Source organism: Pygocentrus nattereri, chromosome 6, assembly GCF_015220715.1.
Source record: "Pygocentrus nattereri isolate fPygNat1 chromosome 6, fPygNat1.pri, whole genome shotgun sequence".
Taxonomy (NCBI): Eukaryota; Metazoa; Chordata; class Actinopteri; order Characiformes; family Serrasalmidae; genus Pygocentrus; species Pygocentrus nattereri.
In genome coordinates this window covers 9,427,095-9,444,222 of record NC_051216.1, presented here as the reverse complement: position 1 = coordinate 9,444,222, position 17,128 = coordinate 9,427,095, and the positions used below count along the sequence as shown (strand labels likewise).

Genomic DNA, 17,128 nt, shown 5'->3' with positions numbered 1-17,128 from the left:
TTAGACGAGCAATATATCTGAAAGGAACTGAAATGTGATATTCAGATTTCATATTTAAAAGGCTATTAGACCTGACTGGTACACTCTGGATAAGATAGTGATTCTAGAAATCTTATATACAGGAATCTTGATCCTAATGACTGCACTACCAAGTGTCACTTATTACACTGGTATACTGTACGCTTATTTCTAGGAATATTAAAAGTACCATCGCAAACATTTTGGTAGAGTACTCATAATTGCATGTGGTACCAGCCAATATATGAGGCCATGCTCTTAAGACCCCCTATCCATAGATATGGAGGCCCCTGATCTGGTGACATAACATGACAAAGCTTCATGCTTCACAGTGAAAAAGCTCTGACCTAGCAGAGCCTCCCTGTGGCCTCTCTAAGTATTACACCAGTGGTCTCCAGACCTGGTCCTGGAGATATACCTTCCTACAGGGCCTAGTTCCAAACACCGTTTCCCACACCTGCTCCAGCAAATCAACCTCTTCCTAAGTCCCTGATTGGCTGGATCAGATTAATTAACTAAGGGGTGGTGCAGCTTACTGGATACAGGGTGGAACTGAGCTCTGCAGGAAAGTATATCTCCACAAGGAAGGCTGGTGACCACTGTATTACACTCATTATTCATGCCTAATAAAAATGGCAAGAACTCATGGTGGACTCTGATATCCTGATCAGCTCACAAAGCTGGAAAACTGTCGTGGCACCAGAGGGTAGCTGCGCTCAGACACTCGCTGCAAAACAGTGGAAGCCAGGCAGAGAAGCCAGCTTGGTCTCCTGCAGTTGTCAGCACACCTCTTCTTACAGATCTGACTTTTCAAGGGCTCCTGAAGGTGATATTTAGATGGATCAGGTGGGGTCCTGAAGATTTTGACCGGAATTACCAAGTTCACATGGTGTTGGACTAGGGTGCGTATTTGGAGTGGCACTAGTTGAAGATTATGGTGATATTTTTTTGTAGGTACACCTCAAAGACAACATTACATTCATGGACTCTTTTGATCATTCTGCATTAAGACCCATACCATGCGTTTGATTTTCAACTCATCACTGTGAACTTGGTGAAATGGTTGGTTGGTCTGTACTTTCAGTGCAAAAGTAAATTCATTGGATAACTTTTGTGTACAAAGTGATTATTGGTCAGCTCTCTTCATATATGCCTGCATTCACACCAACAAACAAGTCTTGGTACAATTTACATTGTAATAGTTATATTCAGCTGGAAGTTCTAATAGTACAGTCTGAATATGCCTAAGCAGATTGCAGTTACAGTGCTCCATCTGCATTAAACGATCTGCAAAAACAGTTGAAATTGGACCAATTTAGTTCCTTGAGTGATTTTAAGATAATTATTAAAGAACTGTATTAGGGGTGCGGGAAAAAAATCGATTCTTAGATTCATCGTGATGCGGACGTGAAAGATTCTGAATCAATTCATAGATGTCAAAAAATTGACTTTAATTTATCATTTTAATTTATAACGTAATGTTGACGGAACGCAAAGGCGGAAATTGGAAGTGGGCAAGTGCAGCGCTTGGACAGTCTGTGGCGGTACATAACAAAAACACAGCTGGATGAGCGAGAAATCCAACCGGCTCTGCATTAAAGCCAGGTTAAGTCAGGAGTCGCAACCCAAATGTTAAGAGACATTTTGTCCTATCAACAAAAATCAGACATTAATTTTTACGTTTAATTTGGTTTTGACACTGATTTGATTTTGTGGTGTTTCTTTGCTGCCTTCTTGGCCAGGGCTCACTTGTCAAAGAGATTACCCTGGTTAAATAAAGGTAAAATAAATTGGAGGGGTTGAAGAGGACCCTCTATGGGGTCTGACGGCATGTAGTCCCATGAAAGAAATCTAAAACTAAGAAATCCTGAACCCTAAGCGGCTTTTGAAATATGTGAAAAGTTACAATCTAATCTCACCACACGAATTCCAACCTAAGCGTGGAGTAGTTTGGAGAAAGTTCTGGCTGGCGATACGTCACGACTCGCAATCTAAGATAACATGGAACTTTTCAGCCTTTTCATTGTGGTAAACCCAGAAATGTATTACAGTTTACATGGATCATTAAAATTCCTCAGTATTAGACAAAATGATGATCTGGTCTACTTGCAGAATTCAATGGAAATGCGCACAGACACCCACACAATCTTCTAAGCTGCTTGTCCTTCTGGGTCACAGGGGGTACTGGAGCCTATCCCAGTGGTCATCGGGTGGAAGGCAGGATGCACCCTGGACAGGTCGCCAGTCCATCGCAGGGCAGACAGACAGACAGACAGACAGACAGACACATTCACTCACACCCAGGGGCAATTTAGCATGTCCAATTAGTTTAACTGCATGTCTTTTGACTGTGATGGGGGAACCGGAGAACCCGGAGGAAACCTACGCAGACACGGGGAGAACATGCAAACCCCACACAGAAAGGACCCCGGTCACCCGGCCGGGGAATCGAACCCACACCCTACTTACTGTGAGGCAACAGCGCTTCTATGGAAACAGTGAGTCTCTAATATTAAAAGTCAGAAACTTCTTAATGGTAAAAGAAATCTAGGTTTACTTCACAAGACTAAACACAGTGTGTCGTTTAACAGAAGGAAAAACAAACAAACATGTATCTGTTTATTACAATTGAGTACAGAGGCTAAAACACAGGACTACGAGTTGGTAAAACCATAAAATAGTACTGCATGTTCAAAATAATTTATAAAAATAAATATTTTACGTTATAATGAGCTATTAGCTAATATCTCTAGCTTGGAGAGCTGTTCACACACGTAGAGGTCCTGCTCTTAGTATTAAAATCAAAGATCAGTATATTTAACTATTGTGCCAGAGAAAATTAAATGATAAAATGTATCTCTATTGATGATCAGATTATTCTGATTTTTCAGTGTGACGTCTTCGTGGGCGGCTGGTCCGGTAGTACTGAACAGGTGGGCTGTTTTCTGTATGAACAGAGAAGACAGAGCTAAAAAAGGGAAGTGCAGAGCAATAATGTTACAAAAGAAAAAATGAATTAACATTTTAAATGTGAAGCGGTGCAATAATCAGCTATCAAAATCAAGAGCTGCAACATTTTTCAATTTGACATTCAATCATTTCATTATAGCACTGCAACGCTTATTTGAAAAGAGTGCTCAGTCTGTTTATCTTGTGCTTAAACCCACATGCTTTCTACATCCAACTCAGGCCACTTATTTACATATTCAACATTTCTTTATTACACTATAATCATTTGTTGACTGGAAAAGTGCTGCAAAGTGATATAATGTAATCTCCTTTTTTCTTGTTCAGTCACATTTATTGTGATTATAATATTTTGCTAAAATACACTGTATGTCCAAATGTATCTAGACACCATCTCTAATTAGTGAACTCAGCTACTTTAAGGTACACCCCCTACTGACCCAGGCGTTTAACTGCACACACACAGCTTGTTTACAGAATGGGACACTCTGCATTCAGCAGCTGCACATGAGCCACCATGTCCAACGTCAAGCAATAGCTAGAGGAGTACAAAGCCCCCCAGCATTGGGCTGTGAAGCGCTGGAGCTGCAATCTTAGGAGTGATGGAGCTCCCATCCAGTACTTTTGGGATGAGTTGGAGTGACCCAGAACTGACCATCCAACATCAGTACCTGACCTCACTGATGCTCTTGAGGTTCAAAGCCTGACAGCAATTTTCCAAAATCTACTGTAAAGCCTTCCCAGAAGAGCAGAGGCTGCTACTGAAGCAAAGGGGGACAAACTCCCAATTAATACCCTTAATTTCAGAAGAAACGCTGGGTGTCTACAAACTTTTGGACACAGTGTATTTATTGCAATGATTTTTTCTCCATATCGCCTAGCTCCATTTAAAACCTGTCAATATCATTGAACAGTGCTTGGTCTATGCAGAGACAGAGAGAGGTGTACCGGTCAGCTGCTTCCAGTGGTAAACCCAACATGGCCATTCCCCGTGTGTCCAGCAGGGCTGGGAGTGACAGCACAGCAGAAAGAGGAAAGACGGTTCTCACAGCTGCCATCTGACAGACTTAACTCCATCTCCTCTCTCTTTGCCCAGAGGGCATCCACTGCCTTACCGGCCTCTTCTTCACATATCAGAACACCCTCTTGCTCCTTAGACAACGGGAACGCGCGCTTCTCCCACGGCAGCCGGGGCTTCACAGACACAAACGAGAAAGCAAAATCTGGGTCATACAAGTGTTCATAAGAGCTACTGTATACGGTGGAGAGTTCGGCTGCATGACAGACAAAATACTAGTACTGTGGTTATACTGCTACCTATTGCCACTTCAGTATATTAAAATGCATGGATAAATAAATAATATTACACGAGTAAAGACTGACCAGCACTATTTTTAACAAAATAACTGACCTTTGCTTGATTACATGAATATCTTGATTCATAAAACGTCCGTCTGAAACTGTAATTGGTCACAGCACATTAAGGCTGTATGATATGGACAGGAAATGCAATATATGATAAAGTTGCTGGACACTAAGCCAGTGATGTGAGATTTAATAAATTATAATTAAAATATACACTCCCTGGCCACTTTATTAGGTCTTATTATGTTCATTTGCTTGTTAACACAAATAGCTAATCAGCCAATCACATGGCTGCAACTCAGTGCATTTAGGCATGTAGAGGTGGTCAAGACGACTTGCTGAAGTGCAGACCGAGCATCAGAACGGGGAAGAAAGGGGATTTAAGGGACTTTGAACGTGGCGTGGTTGTTGGTGCCAGACGGGCTGGTCTGAGTATTTCAGAAACTGCTGATCTGCTGGGATTTTCACGCACAACCATCTCTAGGGTTTACAGAGAACGGTCCGAAAAAGGGGAAATATCCAGTGAGCGCTCAGTTGTGTGGATGAAAATGCCTTGTTGATGTGAGAGGTCAGAGGAGAATGGCCAGACTGGTTCCAGATGATAGAAAGGCAACAGGAACTCAAATAACCAACCAACATCTCTGAGGAACGTTTCCAACACCTTGTTGGAAGTCTGCCACGAAGAATTAAAGCAGTTCTGAAGGCAAAAGGGGTCCAACCTTTTACTAGCAAGGTGTACCTAATAAAGTGGCCTGTGTGTGTGTGTATTATATATATATATATATATATATATATATATACATACACACACACACACACACACACACCCCATTCCATTATTTTTTTTTTTTTTGTAAAAGCAGTTTTCTGTGTCACATATAAAAGTTAATAAGCTTGAATATATGGCCTTTACCGACTAGATAACTTCACATTTTAGTGTTTTTAGAGCTATGAAATGTAGTTGTGATCTTTAGCCTGTTTTACTTTTAAATGCAAAATTAAATCTGATGTACTGAAACCATTGCTGGTTGTGCATCCAGCATTTTTACTACTGATTGTCTCAAGCGAGAAATAATCCCACACTGCTGACATGTTGCTTTGCTCAAGCTCCATCTACTGGCAGGATCACTCAGTAGTGCACATGCTTCAGAAATTGCCAGTATTGGGGCTGACTCTGATAGGCTGTTACTGACTGATCAACCACAGATAAAAACAGGATTAACCAAGCAGCCCTGCAGCACACAGTGAAAAACATTATGATTGGACTTAAAGGGCTAATTTGCATACCACAACCTCTTGCAATATCAGGCCAACGTCGCAACAACAGTTAACAAACAATACACTCTGCGGCCTACTTCAGAGTCCTGCCAGCTTTCAACCAGCATCAGCTAAGCCGCAAGGTAAGGAGGGTAGAGGTGACTCGTAGAGCAAAACCTGTCAGTGCAAAAGTCACACATTACAGTGTAATACAAGTGGATGTGTGTCACATACTAAACAGATCACGCCACCAGACGCAGTGACCTTCACAGCATACAGAGATACTGTCACCTTTCAGCTACAGCAACCTTTGCTACTGCACGACCAAGATAAAGGAGCTCATTCTAGCCTATAAAAATAGATCTGACACTACAGAGGCTGCAGGTGTACTAGTGTGTGTGTGTGTGTGTGTGTGTGAGATAACCTCAGACATAAGGTAAAATACTGGACTGCAGTATCAGTGCACACACAGTGCAACGGGCTGTTTTTTTAGCTGTTATAGCCATAAAAGAAATCAAATAGTTGTTCATTACCTTGGTTCAATGCTAGGCAGATGTTTAACAGCTGGCAACCAAGTTTTTCTTCCTGTGATGAATCAACTTAATGTGCAGTAAAACATGCATTTGTTATCCTGCAGCTTGAATGAGCCATAAAAAAAAATAAGCCTAAAAACTAGTGGCTACAAACTGATTACCACATCAGCTTAATCGCTGCGTGCTCCAATATAGTGACAGTAAATAAAAACATAATGTGGCCCTGGTTAACCTCTAGAAGTGTAAAGTTAGTATTCTTGTTTTAGGTTATTCTTCAGATGTAATTATATAATTAATTACATACACACTCAAGATGGTTCCTTTATTAAGGAAAATAGTTCTGTATAGAACCATGCATGCTCAAAGAACCCTTTCCATGGTCTTTGCATGGGGAACGTGTTCAGATGGATGGAGAATGTTTTATATGGTTCTATATAGTGAACATTAGTACCTGACTATATAGAACCTGACTATACAGAATAAGGGTTCTATATAGCACCATAAAGGGTTCTTCTATAGCCCATGTGTCAAATACAAAGCCCACGGGCCAGTTCAGACCCGCAACACAATCCTGGAAAGGTGTTTTAATGTTCTATTAATATTCCCATCTGTGATGGACTGGCGACCTGTCCACGGTGTATCCTGCCTTCCGCCCGAAGACTGCTGGGATAGGCTCCAGCACCCCCCGCGACCCTGACGGAGAAGCGGCTTAGAAAATGGATGGATGGATGGATGGATAATATTCCCATTTCACAGTGTGCAGCACTACAGTCCCCAGCATGCACTGCAGTGTAATGTGCGCTCTGACTCTTTTACCCCAACAGCAGTCCATGGGACAGCGGTAACACCTTAATTCTACACAATTCCACACCAGTCACATCACCAAATACTTTAACTGCATTTCAGCTGCAGTTCAACCAACATGAACACTTAACGTCAGCTCAGCAGCTCAGAAACTGAGCCCAAGTCTTAATAATTTATGCCAGGCGTCTAGCTTAAGCAAAGAGGTAGGTTTAAAAGAAAGGGCACCTGGGGACATTTAAATTTTGAAGATGTCAAATATTCATGTAATATTTCAAAGTTGACTAAAAGTGCCTATATTTTACGGCTGAAGTTTTTACGTATTTTAAATAAACAATGGCCAGTAGGTGTTCCAAATCATTTGTTTTTCTCAGGCCCATGGATTTGTTGAGATGTTTTAATGTGGTTGAGTTTGACACCCCTGTATTATAGTTACGATGTCAGGTCTGTAACAATAGAGGTTCTATATGGAACCATCTACAGCACACTCTCCATCAATCTGAAGAACCCTTCAATCATGCAAAGGGTTCTTTGAGTGTTCATGGTGGCATTTTCTTCATAATGGAACCCTTGAGAAACCATCACTTTTAAGAGTGTCGTTAACTAATTATTTATGTTTGTGTCACTGATTATTTTCCTATTCAATTATTTAATACATGCATAACATATTACATTATATGCAGGTACATTTTCAGTGAAGCAGAGCAAAATTCATTTTAGGCATTTATGGTTCCCAAAGCCTAAAAATGTCACACAAATGTCTCCCTAAAGGCCTCCGAAACATTTCGGAATGCCATTCCTTCTCAGGCTGTGCAGATAGTATGACTGGTTCCAAGGGCAGTACATGCATTATTGATTCAGGAGCTGACAGAGTCTCTAACTGTTTTACGGTACACCTCCTGTATTGATGTGGTCTAAACTGAGCAGAAGGCTGACCCTGTCATCAGTCTCTGTGTATGCGCGTGGGTGCATGGACAGAGGTGATGCTACGGAAACTGCTTCGGCCTGATTGAGGCTCTGAGTGGAGTCTGAGTGGAACCAGTCAAGCGTCCTTGCCAGACAGACACTACATAATCATGCAGTGCTGTTAAAGAGCCATTCAAAGCACACAAAAATACAGACTGGTTACAGCACTACACACATAATACATTAAACTACACGATACACACACTATTCACAACAATACACACTCACAGGTTTGTTTTCATACAATGTCAGGATTTTGTAAGGTAGGGTGGTATGAGGTGTACTTTCCTTTTATTCTTATATACAGTGATAATATGAATGATAAAATAAATCAACACTATAATAAGTAATATCAATCCATCCATCCATCCATCCATCCATTTTCTAAGCCGCTTCTCCGTCAGGGTCGCGGGGGGTGCTGGAGCCTATCCCAGCAGTCCTCGGGCGGAAGGCAGGATACACCCTGGACAGGTCGCCAGTCCATCACAGGGCAGACAGACAGACAGACACTCACACACTCACACACTCACACCCAGGGGCAATTTAGCATGTCCAATCGGCCAGACTGCATGTCTTTGGACTGTGGAAACCCACGCAGACACAGGGAGAACATGCAAACTCCACACAGAGAGGACCCTGGTTGCCCGGACGGGGAATCTACCCCAGGCCCTCCTTGCTGTGAGGCGACAGCACTGAAGAGGGTGCAGGAGCAAACGTGGCATGAGTGAAAGTTTACTGTTAGCAAAATGCATATCGCTGCTATCGGACGAAAACCTTCCATCTCCAAAATGATAACTTTACAGGAAAAAGGCCGTATAACTTTTGGGCTGTTTCTTTTGCTGCATTCATCATGAAATTAACACACAATATAAAGGACAACAGGCAATTAAGCCAAAAACTGCCTTATCTTCCGACAGAAGATAAAAAAGTGCAGTTTGGTAAAAGTGGTGATCGTAGTATACTGTCACCTTATATAACATAAAGAACAGAATTCAGAACGTTACACAAAGTTTGTTTTCATGTGTTTTTGCCATAAGCTGAAGCTGTTTTGTGCAAAAGCCGACAGTGTGGTCTGAGAATGTCCAGAAATGTGTATCGCACCACAAAGACGGCTCTTTGCACAGGCATGATCGGGGCTGTGAATCATGTTAAATGTTTCGATATCGATCTGATACATTTAAAAAATATTTTAAAATATTTTATTTGAAATATTAAAAATATTTTATTTGAAATATTAAAAATATTTTATTTGAAACCTTTTTCTAATTGGTACAAAAAAGGCAAGTAAGTAAGAATGATTATTTATTAACAATAATTCCCTCTTTCCATCTTTTCCCCTCTTCCTGGCACTCAATTGCTGTTCAAAGACAATCAATTGACCTGGATGCTGTAGTTAAAAAAACAAAAAGAAATATAAAGATGGAAAAAAATACATCTCCAGTGGTGAGGTATAGTGTTAATCATTACCACTGATCTGACAATAACCAGACTGAACAACTAAATATAGTAATGAATTTTTAAATACTTCAAATAACCTTTTATCATGTAAATTTCATCCAAAGTGTTAAAAACAGGGCCTTTTCTGTGACGTTTTGGTACATGGTAGTACCGAGATTTGGTTGGTGCCTTGCCCTAGGCAGTACCAAGCATGTTCAACCAGCTTAGCTCAACAGCCACATTTCTAGAACAATAGCTTCTATATTAGGAACACTAAATGCATTATTGATGTAGGGTACTGTAGCACCGCATGTGCTTCCCCAGGCTCAATGAGGACGCTGGAGGCAGGGTTCAAGGCTGCACCAGCCTGTCACGATTGGCCCCTCCCAGTCCTGTCCATGTGTTGTGTTTTGGTTTAGTCCATGTGCGTTTGTTTTGGTATCTGTAGTCCTGCCCCTCGTTTTGTAACTCCGCCCCTGATTGTTTTCACCTGTTTCTCGTTTTCCCTGTATACTTAAGCCCTGTGTTTGCCGGTCTTCGTTTGTTGTGTTGATTCTGGTTTTTGTCATGTCTGTTCCCCGATCTGTCCGTGTTGGCTATATGAACCTGGACTGTTTTGACCACGACCCTGGATTTGCCCCTAATAAATCAGCTCAGCTCAGCTCTTTTTAAAGGTGTTCACGCTGCCGGCCAGATGAGAATCGGCTAGCTCTCATTAAGATAGCACCAGAGTCAAGAGGGAATGAGAGCTCGCCGCTCTGCCTCCCCATTACCACCCCCAGCTGGCAGCTCAGCTCAGGACTCACGCCTTGCACTGGTGCCTCTCACGGTTGGCACCAGCGTTGTCCTACTCCTCCTGCCGCACGTCGGGAGAGCTCGGGCTTGGCGCTCCACCCCCTCCACACTTGCGGCTCTCTCCCCAGTGTCCTCGCTGAGGTGCATCACTGCATCATTGCTGAGTGTTCGGGGGGGCGGGCGTATGCCACAGGTATCACATCACCCAACAGATTTAAATCAGTTATGTTCACGTGTGGGAATCAATGTGTTGTCTTATGATTTGCATGAAATAATCAATAAATGAACAATGGGTTTTAAAACTGGCAGTAGATTAGTTTTTAACATAATTGGGGCTGTTGCCGCTATAAGATGGTTAACTGTCATCAAGGATAGGCCTAATCAGAGATTATCTCTAGCACAGCCTCAAGGAGACTCACCCATCTTTCCTTCAGCCTGAGCTCAGGTGGAGCTCCAAGTGTGCTGTGGGCCCATGACTGATCATCACACACCTGTTCAGGACCATGGACATTAGCTGAAAAGTGTCTATCAGATCCATTCATGCAGTCGCTGCTGGAAAACCTGCATGAAACATGAGAGATGAGCAGACAAAGGGAAGTAAAGTCAAATCACATTGTTTACTTCCTGACATGTAATTAGAACAATCCTTTTAAGCCTCCATTGTGTTTATACTAGATTTGCTTTGATTGGAGAAAAAAAAAAAAAGATTAGTGAAGTTACATGAGAGAAATCTACATGCAGTAAATTTGTTCTAATCTTTAACTTATACAAAACACACACTCACACAACTGATCTGGTCCTACGTGTGTATCTCCTGCCCTCTTCCCAGGAGCTCCAGCGGAGTTTCTCCCTGTTTTCATATCTCTGGTGCCTCTGAGAAAACATCTCATCTGATAGCAGTTCCACCTGAGACAGCAGAAAGAGACAGAGTGCATCAATCTTAAAGCATTACATATTAGCAAAGATGTACAGTTGAGACCCAAATTTCAAATAGTGTAACTCAGGTTTATGGACACACTTTGTTCAGTTTACAAATTTTCGATGGGATACAGGTCAGCACTTTGTGATGGCTACTCCAATAGTCCCATACTTTCACTCTGTTGTCTTAAGCCAACTACATGGAGGAATGCTTGGAATGGCTGTCCTGCTGGAAGACCCAACTCTGACCAGGTTTGAACTTTCTGGCTAATGTCTTGAGATGTTGTTTCAGTATTTTCTAGATCATCCTCCTACTTCATGTATTTTCTGATGTGCAGCAGTCCCTTCTCCAGCAAAGCACACCTACAACATAATGCTGCCACCACCATGCTTCACAGTTGAGATGACATTCTCTGGATTAAAAGCCTCATGCCTTTTTATCCATACATAGTGGGGCTCACTATGGCCAAACAGTTACATTTTTATTTCACCTGACCATACAGTGCTGCATCAGAATGACCACACTCAATGGGCATTATTTGCAGGGCATGCTTTGTTGAGATGAGACGGAATGGAAGGTGAATCTAAAGATAATTAAAAAATTATTCCTGTTATTCCTAGTTAACTTTGTTCAGCCTGAGTTTCTTGAATTTTGACCAATGCATTTTTAACAACTCAACACAATTTGAGGCAAGCGTCCAAAGTCTGAGCCATGCAGTTAGAACACTGCTAATTAGTGTAGATAAGCTTACATTACTTGCTCACCACAAAACTAAAACTATGGTAAAATTCAGTGAAAAAAGTCAGACTCAGACACCAACCATGCATTTTGGGCACAACTAAATTTAATTAAACTTGATTTTATATTTTATATTTTTTAACTACTCTATTAAACCAGGTTTGGGAGTATAAAGCAGTGTCCCCACCTCATCAGCAGATTCCTCTTCTATTTCTTCTTTCTTTACCAGGGGAACAATGTCCACTATTCTCCAGCTGATGAAAAGCAGTGGGACAGAAATCAGAAAAAGATGTCATGACCACTTTGTAACCCAATTCTGACAATGCTCAGTCAAAGAAGTAAAACTATTAATTACTCACACAGGAACTAAAGCATGGGTACACTGTACCTGGGTGTGAGAATGTCCTTATACTGAGGCTTCTCCACTTTGGCAGAGGCAGCCAAGGCCATGGGGATGACTATATTGTTTATACTGTAGACACTTTCACCATTTCTCCTTCGCACTGGAAACTAGAAAAAAAAATGACATGAAGTCTCCATCTCTAGAAGTGAAACAGACAGTTTCTTTAATATTAGACATAATGAAATGAGTAAAAGCTGTTAAAATCTTGTGAAATTAACAAGTGCTTTATGTCAGCAATTAACTATTACTTAGTATCCCTTCTGGGGGTCTGCTGGCCTTCAGAGTTTAGCTCCACCTCTGATCTTACACACACCAGGCCCTGATAATTTAGATGCTCCTTAAGACCCTCATTATTTAGTGTAGATGTGCTAGAATACAATACACACCAAACAACAGATCTTCAGGAATAAATCAACTGTTAAAATGTGACTGAATTGTTGTATAATATAATTAATGTCTCTTAACATCACATTCAGAATGACACCATGACAGCAATCAACCTAAAATGCCTCACTATTTGCACTTTTATACATAATTTCTAAGATAAACTAAAGCAGCAGAAGGTGGAGTGCTTTGCAATGGCAAAATACAGTTTAGTAGAAGTAGCACAGCCAGTTTCAGTGAAGCCTGGCGACTTCCTAGTTCTCCAATTATACCAAAAACATGTCTGCGATACACTAGAGGGCGCCCACGAGTGAGGCCTGAATTAATGGGGTTGAATGGAGTTAGATGCCATCTTAAAACAAAAAATGAAACGTCTCTACTGACTGGAACGTCTTCAATTTTGGAAAGTATAAGGATATATTGTAAGAAAATCTGTTAGAAAGTCTGGAGTTCACAGCTGTGCAGAAATATTTTAAGCTGTTGTGCGTCGACTGAGAAAACAAGGCCACTTTTGTGTACATAAATGATTAAACACTTACAAATAATTTTGCACAAAAGCTCCATAGAAACCCATTCATTTTGGACTTACTCAGGAGCGCCCTCTAGTGCAGAGGTCTTTAATTAAAATTCTATAAGGAATAGGGAATATCAGGAATATCAACATCTTATACAGTCAACAACTGAATGTCAAACCAAATAAAGTCCAGTTCAGTGAGATTTCAACAACATTTCTTGCCAGTTTTCTCTTTTTGAGCACATCATGTAAAATTCTCAGCCTGCTGTCTCGCCTCGTCCCTCCCCTGTGTGTGCATCACTCGCTTGAGTCTCAGTGCTCATCGTAATACACAGATCTGATTGGCTGATTAGCGTCACGTGTGTTTTTTACAACGTATGAGATTGGTCTATAAGTCTCCCGCGCCGCTAAAGCTTTGATAATGACTAGAAATGATATGCTGATTAAAACAGGCCCACTCTGTCAAAATTAAACAATTCTCCATAGTTTATCGATTATATATCCAGGTCCGCATAGGGCAGCGTTTGGGTCCGGACTCGGACCATGGTTCGCCTATTAGTGACCTCCGCTGTAGTGCATGACAGATCTGGAAGAACTGACTGAGTGGCGGTTCACCACACTAGGAATTCTCAGGTAGCAGTAGTAATAATTGTGTACCTGTGAGTTTCTCCGCTGTGTGCGTGTGTTGTTAGGTGTGGACGCCTCCTCCGCACTGTCCTCAGGGCTCGGACAGCGAACTCCAGATTGGTATAGACACACATCTACAGTACAGCAAAATATATCACATATTTCAGCCACAGGAAACTTGAATATTATAATATTATAATATATTATGACTTTACAAATTCAGTTGTCCCCCTTATCCCAAACATAGATAATCAGCAAACACATTAGTTTTGCAGTGGTGCAACAAGGCTAATATTGCTAGTAAGTAATGGAAGCTTACAGCAAACAGGTTAGCATTGTGCAAACTACATATTTAAATCATGATCGATGTCAAACTCCTCTGAGTTATGTATTCAAATAGACTTAATTGTGGTTTCTGCCATGACATACTGTTATTTCTAAACATGGACAAAAATATAGTGTAGTTAAAGCAGTTGTATCAGCTGTGTTGAAAACAGAAGTCTGAATTAACAGCTTGATGCAATCTGAGACGTGTGTGACACGGGTCATTTAACTGGCAAACTGAGGTCCGGATGCAAAGCGCTTCAGCCAAATAGAGCAAAATTCTGTAGTAAAAAGCAAAAAAAAAAAAGTCCTCTCAGTCCTTTTTTTTCCCTGTCCTGACCCCTTGTTTCTTGACTCCGCCCCTGATGTAGCCATCTGTTTTCCACCTGTGTCATGTTAACTGTCACTATCCCTGTGTTTTCCCTAGTCCCTTGCTGGTCTTTGTTTGAAATGCTACGTTTGGTCTTTGTATTGCATTCTTGTGCTGTATGGTTTATGTTTGAGGTGTTAGTATTGTTTGAATTTGTCTTGGATTGTTTGTTTATTCTGTGTTTACTTAAGTCATGTCTGTTCCCCGTTCCATCCGTGTTGGCTCTCTAACCCTGGACCGTTTCGACCCTGATTCTGGATTTGCCCTTGTTAAATCTTGCTCATCTCTGCATATGCGTCCGCCTCATCATCCCTCCCCAAAGTTACAGCATTCACATGAACGCGTTACATGAAGGTGGCAAATCAGAACTGAAGCAACAGAGCAGGATATCAGCATAAAAAGCAAATCATTTCATATATTTTCATGGATTTTTTTTTATCTTATTTACTATTTCTGGTCTGAATAGTGAAGCAGCAACATGGCTTGTTAAAAAAGGAAAGTCGATGACAAAAGCAACATTTAAAATGAATGAACAAGGAAGTTTCTTGCTGTTTCACATCTGACGTGTCTGATCTGCTCAAAGTCTGTGCCGCTAAAGTGGAAACGTTAAGCGCCACTGAGAAACAAATCATGTCAAATTAACCTACTGACAAACATTCAGTTCTGAAGACAAATAAAATAAACCCAGAACTCAACTTTAAAGATCCACCAAAGTGCTCAACCATTCCCTGACAAAGCAAAAGCATGAAATGCTCATTAGAATAACTATATTTTTAAATATTTATCATTTCTATTTATAATAAGGTGTTTTTAAGGCTTTTTTCTTTAATATGTTGTTTTTTTTCCCCAAACAATAGCAAATGGCCAGTTTTGCCCGTTATATTCTAAAAGTATGTATAAAATAAACCAATTTTATCAAAATATATTTGTCTTATTTTATGTTACCAGTTTTCTTAACTAATCATTACAGTTAAACTTTTAAAGGTAATCGTTATCGGCATTTCACTTCACTTGACAATTCACCTGTTAGTAATCTTATTTGACAGAAATGTGATGTATGTGAACCTCAGCAAGTTTAAGCTGAACATCTCTTACTTAGGCGTTCTGTTTGGTGTATATAAGCCTTCATTACACGTTAGCTACACTCTCTAAAAAGATAAGGGTTCATTAGAAAAAAAGTGGTTCTACATAGAACTATGAACACTCAAAGAATCCCTTGCATTTTAAAGCGTTCTTTGCATCATGAAAGGGTTCTTCAGATTAATGGAGAAGGTGTTGTACATGCTTTTATACAGAACCTTGTTAAAAATCATAACACATTCTCAGTCAGTCTGAGGACTCTTTTCATGATGAAAAGAACCCTTTAATCATGCAAAAGGTTCTTTGATTGTTCATTTTCTTTACTAATGAACCCTTAAAGCACCATCTTTTTAAGAGTGTATATTAGCTTTGTAGCTCCAGCGCAAAACCAGAGAAGCAACCTCAGACACCAAGCTTGTCCTGGCTGATTGACTGCACTGGGCTGATGGGGAAAATGTGTAAAGGAACCAGCAGGGAGCAGCAGAGAGTCAGCAGTACTTGTGTCGGCCTGGTGGTGCGTCCTCTTTAGAGCCCGTCTGTGGGTTCGTCTGGGCGGCTTCTGGCATGCATGTGCCCACCGGATTGGAGTGCTCTCTCTCCTGTGGGTCCGAGAATGCTTGGCAGCTTGCAGCTGGTGTTTGCAATCTGTAACCCAGAAAGCTTTCCCATAACAGGGTCCAGAAACAGGAATTTCCTTACACATTAAAGAAGTTTAAAGCAAACAGCAGAGCAGTGTTTCAGTACATATTAACCACAGTAGGAAGTCATCCCTCGAACTACATTAACTCATTACAGATCCTGCCTGTCTAAAAAAAATACTGCTCAGCAGGTTCCGTACTTTGGTTACTATTGTGTAGAGGCTGTCAAATGTTTAGTGACACCTAATTTAACAAGCAAGCATGTTTTCTTTGCCGCCGTTTTCCAAAAAAAAGATATGAACACATTTTATTACAACTTTTCAGATTTTTAAAACTGGAAAAAATGACTAAAGCAAACATATTTTCTCGCCTTGCTGTGATGTCAGCTCTCATCAGCAGGCAAATCTTTCTCGCGACCGTGAAGCTGAGTGTTGGAGCGAACTGAAAACAGGGATTGAGATCTGGTGGTTTTGCTGGTCAGCCGAACAGTCCCAGTGGTCCATTATGTCCACTGAACCAGTCACACACAGACACCCTACTGGTGTTATCCTGGAATGTGGGAATCACACTGTAAACCCCGACACTGACATTCATTAACTAGACTGAGTGAAGAAATATTAAAATATGTTTAACAGTTACACTAAAGTGTGTTCAACAATGGGTTCATGAAACTGGCAACTTCTGGTTTAGCAGAATCCCATTTGCAGTCATAAGTAAAAAGGTGAATAAGCTTGATGCTTGAATGACATGAGTTTTATGTCTGATGTCAGATTAGCACACAGAAAGCCAGCTGGTAGGCAGAGCTTCCCAACATGTGAATCATTTTGTTGGTTTCTGTCTATAATTCTTTTATTTTTCAATTGTTGTCAAATAACATTTTGGGTTATAACTGTACTTTCGTTTACAGCGCACGGCCGCTCGTTTTTTACTATCGTTTACAGCGCACGGCCGCTCGTTTTTTACTATCGTTTACAGCGCACGGCCGCTCGTTT

The 17,128-nt window shown here is 40.9% G+C and overlaps 1 protein-coding gene across 2 annotated transcripts in view; it reads right to left on the bottom strand.

The window, feature by feature from the left end:
• Positions 1-3,933: 3,933 nt before the first annotated feature.
• The window catches only part of kansl1l (KAT8 regulatory NSL complex subunit 1-like), a 46,360-nt gene continuing 33,165 nt past the window's right edge, over positions 3,934-17,128 (bottom strand). For both annotated transcript variants that reach the window (XM_037539151.1, XM_017707352.2), the window contains exons 10-16: positions 15,997-16,143; positions 13,755-13,858; positions 12,185-12,306; positions 11,984-12,050; positions 10,924-11,045; positions 10,559-10,700; positions 3,934-4,179 (exon numbers count right to left, since the gene is read on the bottom strand). In XM_037539151.1, coding sequence (XP_037395048.1) covers positions 3,937-4,179; positions 10,559-10,700; positions 10,924-11,045; positions 11,984-12,050; positions 12,185-12,306; positions 13,755-13,858; positions 15,997-16,143 — 947 coding nt within the window. In that variant the 3' untranslated portion in view covers positions 3,934-3,936. The remainder of the gene's footprint in view (positions 4,180-10,558; positions 10,701-10,923; positions 11,046-11,983; positions 12,051-12,184; positions 12,307-13,754; positions 13,859-15,996; positions 16,144-17,128) is intronic.